The sequence below is a fragment of the Nematolebias whitei genome, chromosome 1, assembly GCF_014905685.2.
Source record: "Nematolebias whitei isolate Nwh7 chromosome 1, NemWhi1, whole genome shotgun sequence".
Taxonomy (NCBI): Eukaryota; Metazoa; Chordata; class Actinopteri; order Cyprinodontiformes; family Rivulidae; genus Nematolebias; species Nematolebias whitei.
This window is the reverse complement of record NC_056498.1, coordinates 48,058,127-48,070,773: the sequence shown is the minus strand read 5'-3', so window position 1 is coordinate 48,070,773 and position 12,647 is coordinate 48,058,127. Positions and strand designations below refer to the sequence as shown.

The 12,647-nt window shown below is 41.0% G+C and overlaps 1 protein-coding gene across 1 annotated transcript; it reads right to left on the bottom strand.

Annotated features, from left to right (window-relative positions):
* Nucleotides 1-1,035: 1,035 nt before the first annotated feature.
* LOC119417625 (transmembrane protein 121) lies at nucleotides 1,036-2,554 on the bottom strand. The gene is made up of 2 exons (XM_037684878.1): nucleotides 2,486-2,554; nucleotides 1,036-2,375 (listed from the first exon to the last, which is right to left on the bottom strand). The coding sequence occupies exon 2, from the start codon at nucleotides 2,176-2,178 to the stop codon at nucleotides 1,228-1,230; it is 951 nt and encodes a 316-aa protein (XP_037540806.1). The 5' UTR covers nucleotides 2,179-2,375; nucleotides 2,486-2,554; the 3' UTR covers nucleotides 1,036-1,227.
* Between the last annotated feature and the right edge of the window lie 10,093 nt (nucleotides 2,555-12,647).

Here is a 12,647-nt window from a genome sequence, read left to right as displayed (position 1 = left end):
TATTTAGTGTGAAAAGAGGCAAAAATGACTCTTTTGATCATAAAGGTTGCAGACCCCTGGATTAGGAGATGTTTGGCTAACAGACAGTGCAGACACCAACAGTTAATGCCAAAGTTTTAAGAAATGATGTTGCACATCATCCAAGTGTGTGTTGGGAATGATGGTCGGCTATTACCACAATAAGTTTTAGCTCTATTTGCAGTTATAGCCATTTTTGGTGTTTGCTTAGCTGTGGCGACCATTTTAAACGGGTTGGACTCCAAAAGTTTTTAGATTTACATCCAGTGATGGTTTTCTGGGAACTTCATTCAACTCTGTCCTCTGGATCATGAGATGTCAGTACAGACAAACGAGTGCAAACTTCAGTGCCACACCTTCGTCTACGATGACATTAACAAGAAAAAACAAACTTCCCCCTTTTGTTACTCTGGTTAATTCACGTGCGCTGATTGGTTTTAATTACAGAACGAAATAAAATCAGTGTGCCAATAACCTTCAAGATGAATTTATGACAAATCCTTTTACAGCCAGTGAGACAGCAGAAAAGCCTTTACCTTGTACACAGATTTCGATCAAAGAATCACGTAGAAAACACACTTCTGTCCAGAAAGAGAGCTGCTCGTTGCTCCCTCGTTACTTGGATTCACTCATCGGCTTCTCGCCTCGGTTTTGACAAGCTAAAGCCCTCGACTACTAAGAACAATTTGAGCAACAGAAATACACACCACAGCACACAGACCCATAGGTTTAAGATTTAGAATGCAACACACACAATTCAAAAAATATATCTTCTAATATTTCTGTTCTTGCCTCTTTTTTTTTCTTTTTCATTTATACAGTTAGAAAAATTACAGTTAGTGGACTTCTTCAAGAGAAAATGCTTTCACAAAGACATCAGTGATGCTGCACGGTGCACCGTGACGGCTTTGGATACTGCAGTGTCCTGTGTGCTGTTAAAGGGATAGTCTAATCATCTTTGAAGTGATGCTCTGTCTGATAGTTAACAGTTAGCATCGTATCAGGCATGACATCAGAGTCCGGACTATTAGACGGAGCATCACTTCAAAGATGACTGGACTTTCCCTTTAAGCATCAGGGATGCTGATCTCCTGCGTCCTCCCATGAGTGTTCACATACTCTGAACGGTGCGGACCACTGCTCCCCGCCAGCGTCCTGAGGGTCATGAGTGCTCAAACCGACTCTTCCAGAGTTCGCCCCGTCTCTGTGTCATGTGTGTTCGCACGTCGTTACTTCGGGGAGCGGTGTCTGGTCTTGCATGACCACTTGCGGGGGAGTGGGGGAAGGGCGAGTGTGAGCCACAGAGTTCTTCTGCAGCTCCACTCCAAAAGCAGGAGGAGCGTTCTGCAACTGTCTCCTGTACTGCACGAAGCTGCAGGTCTTTAGGATGATGGCCAGTATGTTTTTCCCTATAAGGATTCCCGATACCCTGGCGTCCCGGTAGAGGAGCATGTTCCCCCCGCGGATGAAGAGCGTGATGATGTTAATGGTCGCCAGGCTGAGGATGGGGTACAGCAGCATCTTGTGGGGGACGATGTTTATGCCCTGCATGCTGATTTCGCTCAGAGACACACAGGGCAGCACGAGGAGAAGGATGTAGCAGTAGAAGAACATCAGGCCTTCCGCCCACAGAGGCAGCCCCTTCTTCTGAGGCTCCCACAGGTTGGCTTGGATGTCCAGTATGTCCAGCAGGTCCACCACCACCCAGAAGAGACGGTTGCGGATCTCCTCCCGCTTCTTGAAGGCGCGGACGTACTCCATGTGGTCAATGGCTACGAGCACGATGAACAGCACCGGGATGCAAATGGACAGGAGCAACGTCAACGCCTTCCTCGCTAGGGCGTCCAAACTTTTCCTGTCCGCCTTGTAGTTCTGGTACACGAAGTAAACTTTGATCTCCAGCACAAAAATGTAAAGAAACCACAGAATCATGGCGTAGCCGCGTTTGGCCGTCCGAACCTCGGCGCCCACCCACACCGCCACGTACCGCAGCACGATTAAGAAGCAGATGTCTCCCACCATCACCATGATGCAGATGCCAATCTTACGGGGCCCGTGGTTCTGCTCCACCAGGTAGGCGTCAATCAGAGCCATGCTGCTCATAATGAGGATGGTAGACAGGCACACGTGGGGCTTGTTAGTGGGGGGTGGGGGTACCATCCTTGCCTGGGTAAAAAGAAGGAGGAGTGTTGTCGAACACTGGGTGCAGAGGCTCCTTGTTGGATTTGGTGAGGAGGCAGATCAGAGGCTAGACGGTGGAGTTCCCCACCATTGCTTCTGTCTTGGCAATAATCCAGGATGCATTAATTGGACTCACACCGATCACTTCAATCAATCTCCGTTTGCGCCCGAGCCACCTGCGGGTAGACAGCACCCCTCGTTTAGTAAATGATGTTTATTGGTAAATGCTCTGTAAGCATGTAGGTTCACTTGTCGAAAAAATGAATAAACGTCAAGGTCTGCCTACCTTTCTGCGCCTTAACGGTCAGTCGTTGAACATAACCGTTCAATCAACGAGTTGCAGTTCGTCAAAAAGAGAGAAAATCTGCTGCATTGTGCTTTTATTAGAGACATCCTTGTTTTTAACTTTGAGCTTCAGGAATATAAATCCAGCTGAATACTTACATCTGCTGTTAAACCTTCTCCTGATAACATCCATGAGATTGAACTCAAAAAGAGAAATAGCAAAAAACACTTAATCCAAAGAAAGAAAGGGAATATCCCCAACCTTTTCTGTCAAATGTTAATCCGCCAGTCTTAGCGAGGTGTCTTTTTCAAGCCAACGAAGAATCCAAAAATAAAATCATAATCCATAAAAAAAAGCAGGATGAGAAGGATTTGAATGGACACCCAGTCGGCTGTGGGTTTCTGTGGCCAAGAATCGATTTTGTTTTTTGTTTTTTATTTGTGCTTAAAAGATCCAACTTCCAAAAAAAGAGAAAAAGTTAGAAAACAAAAATCTCTGTGCTTAGAAGAGGGATTCCTCCCCTGAAGTCATCTGTGGTGAAGAAGATGAAGCATGTTTGTGCCCGTGACGAGTTCTTTAACGACCGTCTGTCTTTTTCCAGATGTCCGTCAGCGTCGTTCTCCGCGCGCGCAGGTCTCCGCACTTTAATGCGCTGCCCTCCTCGGTGAGATCCCGTCACCCTCTTCCACCTCCTCCTTTTCCCAGGATCTCCAGGTGGATTCTCCTCCCGTCTCCACAAACTGCTGGCACAGTGCTCCTCCGACGCCGCTGCCTCCCCCCACCCGACACCCTAAGCCCCCCCTCCCCCCTGCCCTCTGGATGAAGTAAAGAGGTGCGCCTCTGCTTTGTGCAATCCCCAGGGCTCCTCTTCTCTCCTGCTCTCGCGGCTGTCCTCCTCCTCCTTCCTCCTCCTCTGCTCAAGTAAAGGCACTTGCTGTGTGGAGGTGACGCTCAGCTGCAGAGAGGAGGAGAGAGAGAGACTTCTCCAGGAGCAGGGTGAGGAGGAGGGAGGTGGGGAGCATTTTGATGCTTAGCTGAATGCACAACTTCTTCTCCTCACCCAGTTTTTTCACTTTATTCTTGTGTTTCGGGCTGACATCTTTATTTATTTATTTATTTATTTATTTATTTATTTATTTATTTTTCAGACAGTCTAATTTTTGGCACCCAGAAAAAGCCACCCTGGTTTTTTATTTTTCTTTTCTTCACGGCGCCATGTTCCCTGGAGTTAAAGGATGAGGGGGATCCTCTCCACCATGGGTGTGAAAAAAATCCAGTTCCTCAGAAGCCTATGTCTGCAGAGTGGGTGGGGGTGAGGGTGGGGGTGGGGGGGGTCCTCCTGACAGAGAGCCTTTCTATTGATCTACAAACAGAGCAGTGAATCAGGACACTGAAACGAGTCCAGAGACCACCGACGAGAAGTAATGAGAGACGGGGACACATGTGGAGAGGGGGGAGGAAATGAAGAAGAGAAGGTGGAGGGGTGAGATGAAAGGAGCAGAATACATTTTTAATGTTTTTATGTTCAGACCTGGCAGCGCTCGTGTGAATGCATATCTCCCACCACCTTTCAGACAAAGACAGAAGATGGAGTCAAACCTTGAAAATATTAATTTGCTAAATAGATGATGTGTCACATTCAGATTATGACGACTCTCAGCTACTACCACGTCAAATGTTGGTTTCATATCAGTGAACGGGCAGAGTTGTGGCCCTTTCTGTGTTGATTGTGTGATTAGCTGTGGCGGCCGTCCTGACACTTTGTTGATGTTCATCCGATAATTACTTTCTGCAAGCTTCATTGAACTCCAACCAGTAGTTCGCGAGATATTTTGCTAACAGTCGACTGCTTATAGTTCATGGCAAAATTAAAATAAGGATCTTGCACGGTCTGTTAGTGCTCAGAATATGTGTTGAGAATCACTCTCAGCCACCACTACACCAAAATTTAACTCAAATTCTTAAAAGCTGTTTGCGTTATCCCCACGGTCAGGGCCGGCCCGAGAAATAAGCACACTAGGGGGCTGCTTAGGGCCCCGGGGCCCCCTAAGTGGAATTTTAATTTTTTTTTTTTTAGTAATGATTTCTATGTGATTCTAAGTTCAGCTTTTGAAATTTATTGCATACATTTACATAGTTTTAAGAACTAATTATTCAACTTTAAATTTATTATTTAAAACCATTTTATGTGGTTTCAAGTAATTGTTCATTTACATTATTTAAAAAAAAAAAATCAGTCACAACAATTTAATGCGGGATCAGTAAAGTTCTATCTTATCTTAAGGATTCCCTTGATATTTTATTTTATTTTATTTTATTTTCTCTGTTTTGGCACAGTTTAATGTATTTTTATGCATCTAGGTTATTTAATCAGTTGTTTGTTGTTGATCTTGCACTACAAATTACTTTTGAACATTACTGTTGCAGTTCTTTGCAACCAAAGGTAATAAACCAGACGACATTTTTTCTGTAAAATACTTTGCATACTGGTGTTTATTTATTTTTTGTTACTTTTAGTACACTAGATCACATGAGTCAAACTCAAGGCCCGTGGGCCAAATCCGGCCCTCCACAACCATTCCTGTGGCTCTCTACACCCTAGAGGGCCACAGAAACAGAACTTCAAGATAATAGTTGTGTGCTTCAATATTAATTTATCAGTCAAATCAAATCAGATTTTATGTTTATAATGCCAAATTACTCAAAGTAGTAGAGAAAGTTATATTTTACCAGTTTGTTAATAGGTTGTTTTATCAGTACTATATTATGTATGGGTGAATGATCGGATCATCTGACTGTTGATTGCAGTAATCCACATTGTTAGCAGAAGTAGAGGCTTGGGGGTTGCCCTGCCCATTGTTGTGTTTTAAAGGTCAGCTGGCTGTCGCTGCCATATTGAATTGGAATATCTCTAAAGGTTTATAAACTGTAGCTGAACATCTAAAGATTACCTTCTCCAAGCTACATTGAAATTAATCCAGCGGTTTATTAAATATTTTGCTAACAGACACAAAAACACAATTGTCTTCTTTCAGCAGGGGGTGATAATCGTTTGAAACGTAATTTTAAAAAAAAGTGTCTCGGCAGGCTAAATAAAAACAGGAGGAGGTTATTGTGTTTATCTTGTAGTGCGGCATGCTAACACTGCTGCTTAGATTCATCCAGCCGGGCCCGAGTCCTTCCTCAGAGGAACCAAACTGCTTCCATTACTCCGGCATGAAGCCATTTACTTGCTGCTTCATGAATTGCAGATATTGAACAGTCGAACATATTGGTTTTTTCAGGCTGCACTTTTCATCCGGCTGCGTAATGACAACTGAAGATAACCGCCGTCAGTCTTGTCTCTTTCTGCGGTCATGAATGGACGAGGCTGCCAGCTGTGTGGGTCAGCTGACAGCTGCTGTCATGGCTGTCCGTGACCTCTGCCGTGCCTTTTCATTTCAAGCATATGGAGGCCCTCAAGTATGAGCAATGAAGTCAAGTGAAAAGCCGTTAGCTCTTAGGTTGCTTCCTTGTTGACTATTTCTTCTGGATTTATCGACCAGTTGAGCCACGACGAGAGCCGAGATCAAATATTTTCCTTTTTGAAAATTGTAAAATTGACATTTCTCCAACAGTTTTTACTACATTTATCACAGGCATTGTTAAACGCACACGCCAGGCCTCACTTTAAAGGGAGAGGGTCAGCGGAATGATTATGAACAATTATAAATAATAATAATAATGTGTTATGTTGTATGTTTCCATACAATGGTGAAAGTGACTCTGCATTTCACCCATCCACCCCCAGGTGGAGCAGTGGCAGCTATTGAAAGCACCGGGAGAGCAATTGGGGAGATAGGGTGTGCTGCTCAGAGACACCACGAGATGTGCAATAACTGGGGATTGAACCTGGGACATTCGGGTGCCCTGCCTCTACCCCATCTCTGCCCCCCTAATTGCTCCCTGGGCGCTCAATAGCTGCCCACTGCTCCACCTGGGTGTATCCCAGGTATGGGTTAATGGGGGCGATAGGTTAAATGCAGAGAACTAATTTTGTCATTGTATGGGAACATACAATGATGACAACGTATAGCACTTATACACTTGTATCGTTCTCAGTGCTAAAGAAAATTAAACTTCTGGCTGAAATTTGCCAAATTAATTGTGTAATGTGAAACTGATAATGTTGTATTTGTAGATCACATTTTGCTGATTAGAGCTGTTGTATGAAGTCAGACTCACAACAGTCTGAACTAGAAGTTAAGTCTTCGACTTAAACTCCGTTTCTCCAAACTGAGTTCACACAAAGAGCCATCTACACCAGGGAAGATATTAATTTTGGTTAGGTGTCTTGCTCAGAGACACCACGACATGTGAGAATGGCTGGGAGTTAAACGGCAACTTTCTGGTCCCAAGTCGGCTGCTCTACTCTACCCCATCTTGGTCCCCAATTCAGTTCAATTCAATTTATTAAAATAGTGCCAAGTCACAACAGAAGTCATCTCATGGCACTGTGCAGAAACATTCATATACATAAAAGTAAGTTAATAACATTATTCATTTGAGGAGCCAGCAAAAAATAATGAATTTGTGTTTTTTACAAAAGTTGTGTAGCCACAAGCTAATTTACAAAACTAGCTCTTAGATAATTTCACTAATTAGCATTTTTAATGTGTGTGAATGGTTTTTGTAGATTGCAGTGCCCTGAGGCAACAGTTGTTGTGAATTGGTACTTTATAAATAAACTGAACCAAAATAAACTGAATCGAATAGACCTTGGTTGGGCTTTTTAGACTAAAGTCAACGGTAAAATTAGACATTCCTCAAATACTATCACTCACAAATGAAGGCGGTACAAGAAAGGACAGGTGTATAGGTTGGAGGAATGCTGTAGGGAATGGACCTTTGAAAAAAAAATGGAGACTTGAGTTGTCCTAAGGTGCCATCCACATGTTTATGTTTTGCTTAATGGTCTCAGTCTTGTGTCCACATGGAAACAGCCATTCAGGAGCCCCTTAGGGTGTATTTTTGGATAGCAAGTATCAGAAAGAAAGTCTTGAAATGCCCGTCTGAAAACTTTATGCTCCACATCTTGCTTCCTGTTCTCGGTGCATTTTGGTGGCAGCGTTACAGCGCCACATGCAGGCCTGGCATGGTTACTACAGCGTTTTGAGTCGTTTTCTGTTTTTGTGTGGATGAAGATATTTCTAGAAACGGTGCTGTGTTTGAGGATAAAAAAAAAGAAACTTTCCGCGTGGATAAGACCTAAGACAGCAGCAGTCCACTCCGGCTTTACTGCATTCTCTTTGAAAACTCTTTGAACTCCGAAACTCTTTGAATTGAAGTTGTTCAAAAAGCGAACTGCTTTCTAAGATAAAAGTAAAACAGTAATCGTTTGTATCTTTTACACAGAACTACATTTCAAAATGGCAATAAAATCCCTTTAATAGCAACTAGTGTTGAAGGCTTTTGGCAACAAGGAGAAAAATAAGGCGTGATCTCTGACAGGCAGCAGACCTGTTAACAGCCACGTGTCCTTGAGTTGGACACTAAACGGCTGCCTGCTCACTGCGAGTCGCTGTGGATGACGGAGCTAAACGCTGGGAATATAAATGTAAGATGTGGATGGTTTGTCTGCTCCATGGGGGAGTAGACCTGTGATCTTAATAGTTGTGCTCCCTCTAAATTCCATTTTGGGGAATGATGCAGCACCTTGATTATCCGCTTTCTCATTCCTCCCACATCTCATCCACTAATCTTTAATTTATATCATCATTTACGTGCCTTTTTGATGTACGATGGAGTCCAAAGGTACGTTAACCTCTTGATTAACAGGGCAGCTACTCTTTTGGACTTCTGTAGAATATTTTTATTTATCCAAGCTCAGCCTTTATGTTTTCCTCGACTTCTTTACACTCATTATTAACGAGCACAGAGAAAATTTCTTGATGTATCGTGTTGCGTTTTTTTTGTTTATGCAAAGCTGATTTATGCCCAATTCTGTAATTGTTCAAAACGAGCTGGCTCCAATATTAAGTCCTCGTTAATGTACTGTAATTATATTGCAATGCTAATTTATGCTTTGTAACATTCCAGATAAAAGAGTTACAGTGCTGTGCAAAGATCTTGGGTCATTATGTTTGGTTTCCGGGGATCCAGATTTTTCTGAGGTTTTGAAGTGGTCTTCAGCAGCAGTTCTTCGGGTTTCCTAAAAATCCTTAAAAAGCTTTTATTAGGACTTTTGTTGCATTTTCAGTCCAGTGCTCATTTCAGTGGAATGTAATTTTTATTTGTTGAGTCAATTATCTTTGACTTATGAGTCATTGTCATTAAAAATATCCTAAAAAGGCCTCGCTAGCTCACAAAGCAGTAATCTAATGCATTTATAACTTAACATTAGGCTCTTTTATTGCCATCAGTTTATCACAAACACATCATTTGCTCCCATTTATCAGTTAAATCTATAAAAATACCAAACATAACGCAGACTGACAGACATAAAAACAGTATTTTAGCACCAACAAGGAGATTCTCAAAGAGCCATTAACTGAAAACGTGTCAAGTAGGACCGCTAAATAATAAAGCTTCCCTCAGGTCTTGTTCAGGATGGATTTATTTATCATTTCTTAAAGACGTGACTTTTAGATCATGTTCTTCAGCTGTAAATAATATTTTAGGTCTGACACTTCTCTTCCTGTCCTGCTTGTGTGCATGTCTATCGTTTGTTTTAAACACACGCTACACAATATGTGGTCACGGTCAGGTACAAGGATCGGACAGAAAATTGAGAAAATGAGAGGCCTGCATCTAGAGAAAACTGTTGAAATAATTTTTAAAAGCCTGAACTATGAATCAGGACCACTTTAAAAGATGACACAAGTTTGGCTCGCTAAAGGCAAAATATGGCGAAAGGGTAGCTGAAAATTTTTGCACGCTCCAGGAGAGTTGTCTCATGTGTCCTGTTTTTATTATTTGTTTCCTCCTTTATCCATCCTCTGAAGAAGACTGTTTGGCTTTAGGGCAGAATAAAAAACCAAACCTTCTCAGCACCAAACAGCCAGAAGACACCAGACAAATTATAGTGTGAGTGCTGAAATCTGATGGGAAAAGCTGCACGTATTGTTAAAGCTAAAAATAAAAGTTGAACAGTACCGTATTTTTTGGCCTGTAAGTCGCAGTTTTTTTCATAATTTACATGCCCTGCGACTTATAGGCCGAAGCGACATATTTATAGATTTTTCCCCATACTTATAAACCATTTTTTGGCTGAGATATAACCTTTTCTATTCATTCTGACTGGAATAAAGGAGCAGTACCACTTTCAGCCACTTGATGGCAGCAGAGTAGTGATAGGTGTATGGCATGCTTTTGGCTGTTGTATCATGTAATAGGTAAACATGGCTATAACGATAAATTCAAAAAGGTTCAAGACAAAAACAACTGGTATGTATTTATTATACTATATTTTATATTTTGTTTTGTTTTTCTTGAACTTTTTTGAATTTACCATGTTCTGGATGACTGAGTCATTAATAGCTGGTGAAGATTCTCAATCAGCCTGCCATACTCTGTCCACCTTCATTCTGCTCTCTGTTTAAACCCGTCAAAACAGCTGCGCCACCCAGACGAGATGCAGCTGATTTGACCATTAAAGTACATTTACCACGTTCCTCTTCCCTTTTTCCTCTCTGCACGTTCACGGAGCACCGAAACTATGTTTTAAATGCAGCTGATTTGACCGTCAAAGTGCATTTATTAAGCGAACGTTAGACTGAGACACACATTTACTATAATTTTGAGCAAACGATTTTTAAGTGTTAATCTTGTTAAATTCTTGTTAAAGTCTTCCCGTGCACGCTCCCGCCATTTGGCAGCCCATCGGTTTTTGGCACAACACCGGTCCACATTTCCGGGTTGTCGACGTGTCACGTTTGTTACACGTCAGCGGTGACGCATAATAGATGCGATGCATACAGCAAAGCGACATATTTATGGATTTTTCCACTTTATTAGACAAATATGGACTGATGTGACTTATGCGACGTATACGCCGGAAAATATGGTAGCTATAAAATCTAGCTACAAAAGCTAGTTTAAAAAAGCAACAGTACATCCTAAAAACTAGGAGTTGTTTAAGGCTAAGAACTAAAAATTATCAAGAGGCAAGCTGAATTATCAGACCACTAACTAAAAGTGTAGCTAAAAGCCAAAAGTAGTAGAATGGTAGCTAAAAGCTAAAGCATCAGCCCCCACCTCTCACACAGTTATGGCTGGATATGGGCACCAGTGACCCCCATGACCTGAAAAGGATGAAGTGGGTAAAGGATAATGAATGGATGGATGAAATTAACATGATAAATAGCTTTTGAAAAAGGGTTTTGCATGTTATTACATGTTACTATTACAAGCTACATGTCTGTTACGTTTCACATGGCATTACATGTAAAATGTGGATTTTTTTTTACGAGTAAATTTAGAAAAAGACTAAAATTTTCAATTAAATAAAGGCTAATTGGTGGAAGTCATAAAATACTAAAGGCATAAAGTGGTTAATGTAAATAATAAATCTACACCAAAGTTAGTAATGGAGTTCCTCAAGGTCCAGTGCTCGGACCAATATTCTTTACCTTGTATATGCTTCTATTGGGTCATGTTATTAAACAGAATGGGATAAATTTTCATTGTTATGCTGATGATACACAGTTATATTTGTCCATGAAACCCAATGAATCCAATCAGCTACTTAGATTACAATCATGTCTTAAGAAAACAACAAGAGACTGAAGAAGTATTTTGTGACAAAAGATGAAACGTTTCATCAAAGACTCTGTCCAGACGACCTGACTGAACCTTGTTGGATTTTTCTACCTGGATTATTGAGCATGCATAAGAACTTCTTTAGCAGTTTTAAAAAAGAGCAATGCTTTTTTTGAAGGAATTAAATGTAATCTCCATTATATTTTATTGGAGAAATGTTTTTAAATTACGTATTTTGAAAAGTATTAAAGTTAAACCAAACAAAAGTCAAAACATATTTTCTCCTGATTGAGCTGAACGTTTTGATATATGAGGAGCTAAAATGAACAATTGTTCAGAAGTAGACAAAAAAAAAACACATCATGAAAATGAAAAACAGAAACCTAAAGTACGAATGCTCCACCAAACCATCACAGAATCCAACTGACTCCATGAGGTGATCCCAATGTGGTTATCTTTAGTTAAAATGGTTCAGTTGAGATTTTATTTCCTTTTTATTTTCATATTTGCCTTTATGCAAATATTTGAGTTTGGCCTTTCAGCGTGTAACCCACTTCATCTTCAGAAATGTTCCCTTGACAACCAAGAGCAGCATCGCTAGAAACATGATTTCTTGTCTTGCTCAAAACAGATTTTATGGGAGAAAAATCAAACCTCTTCACCAGCCCAGCTTAGCAACCATTTCCGTAGAGTTTCGACATATTGCAGCATGTGTAAACACAAAATATGCTGTGCTGATGTTACAGTAAAAAAGTGAGCTTTCAAGAACAGTCCTTCCTTTGAGCTGATTTCAATTGCCAGTTCAATCAGTGCCCTTTTCTTACTTTTGAGTTTTGTACTCGGTGTTTAAAGCTGTCAGGGGTCAGAGAAGATGAGCCGAATGCTCAGGAGGCAAGTTGTAAAGGCAAAAAGGTAAGCTTTACTTACAAAAGGTAAACACGAGGCTGCGCAAAACCTGACAAGCAAACAAAGATTATAGAGCAGACAGAGGCTGAATACAGAAAAAGACCCATATCGTGCAGGCAAGGCACGTGCTGGGACACACAAACGTGGAGAGAAATGGCTTGAAGTGTAAGGATCCAGGCAGGTTTTCAGAAAAATTAAAACGTCAACCAAAACCATCTGTAGATAACATATTAATAAAACCAGATTTTAGGCGAAGTTTGAAATTAATTGAGGAATAAACTTCAGAGCACACAACTTAAACATGGATCTGCTCAGATGTTTTCAACATGAAAACACAAAAGTGAATTTTACAGTTAATTAAGAGCTGATTGCTATTTCGTTCAAATTTAATAAACACCACCAAAAAAGTCAAGTGTAGTTTTGATACTAAGTTTGTGATTTTAAATTTAAAAGATTTACATCAAATAACCAGTAACAAAATGCTATTTTCCTCCAAATCCGAGGCCATGGTCTTGAG

Excerpts from the sequence above, each read along its gene's own strand:
- LOC119417625 (XM_037684878.1), bottom strand. The coding sequence starts at position 2,178 with ATGGTACCCCCACCCCCCACTAACAAGCCCCACGTGTGCCTGTCTACC.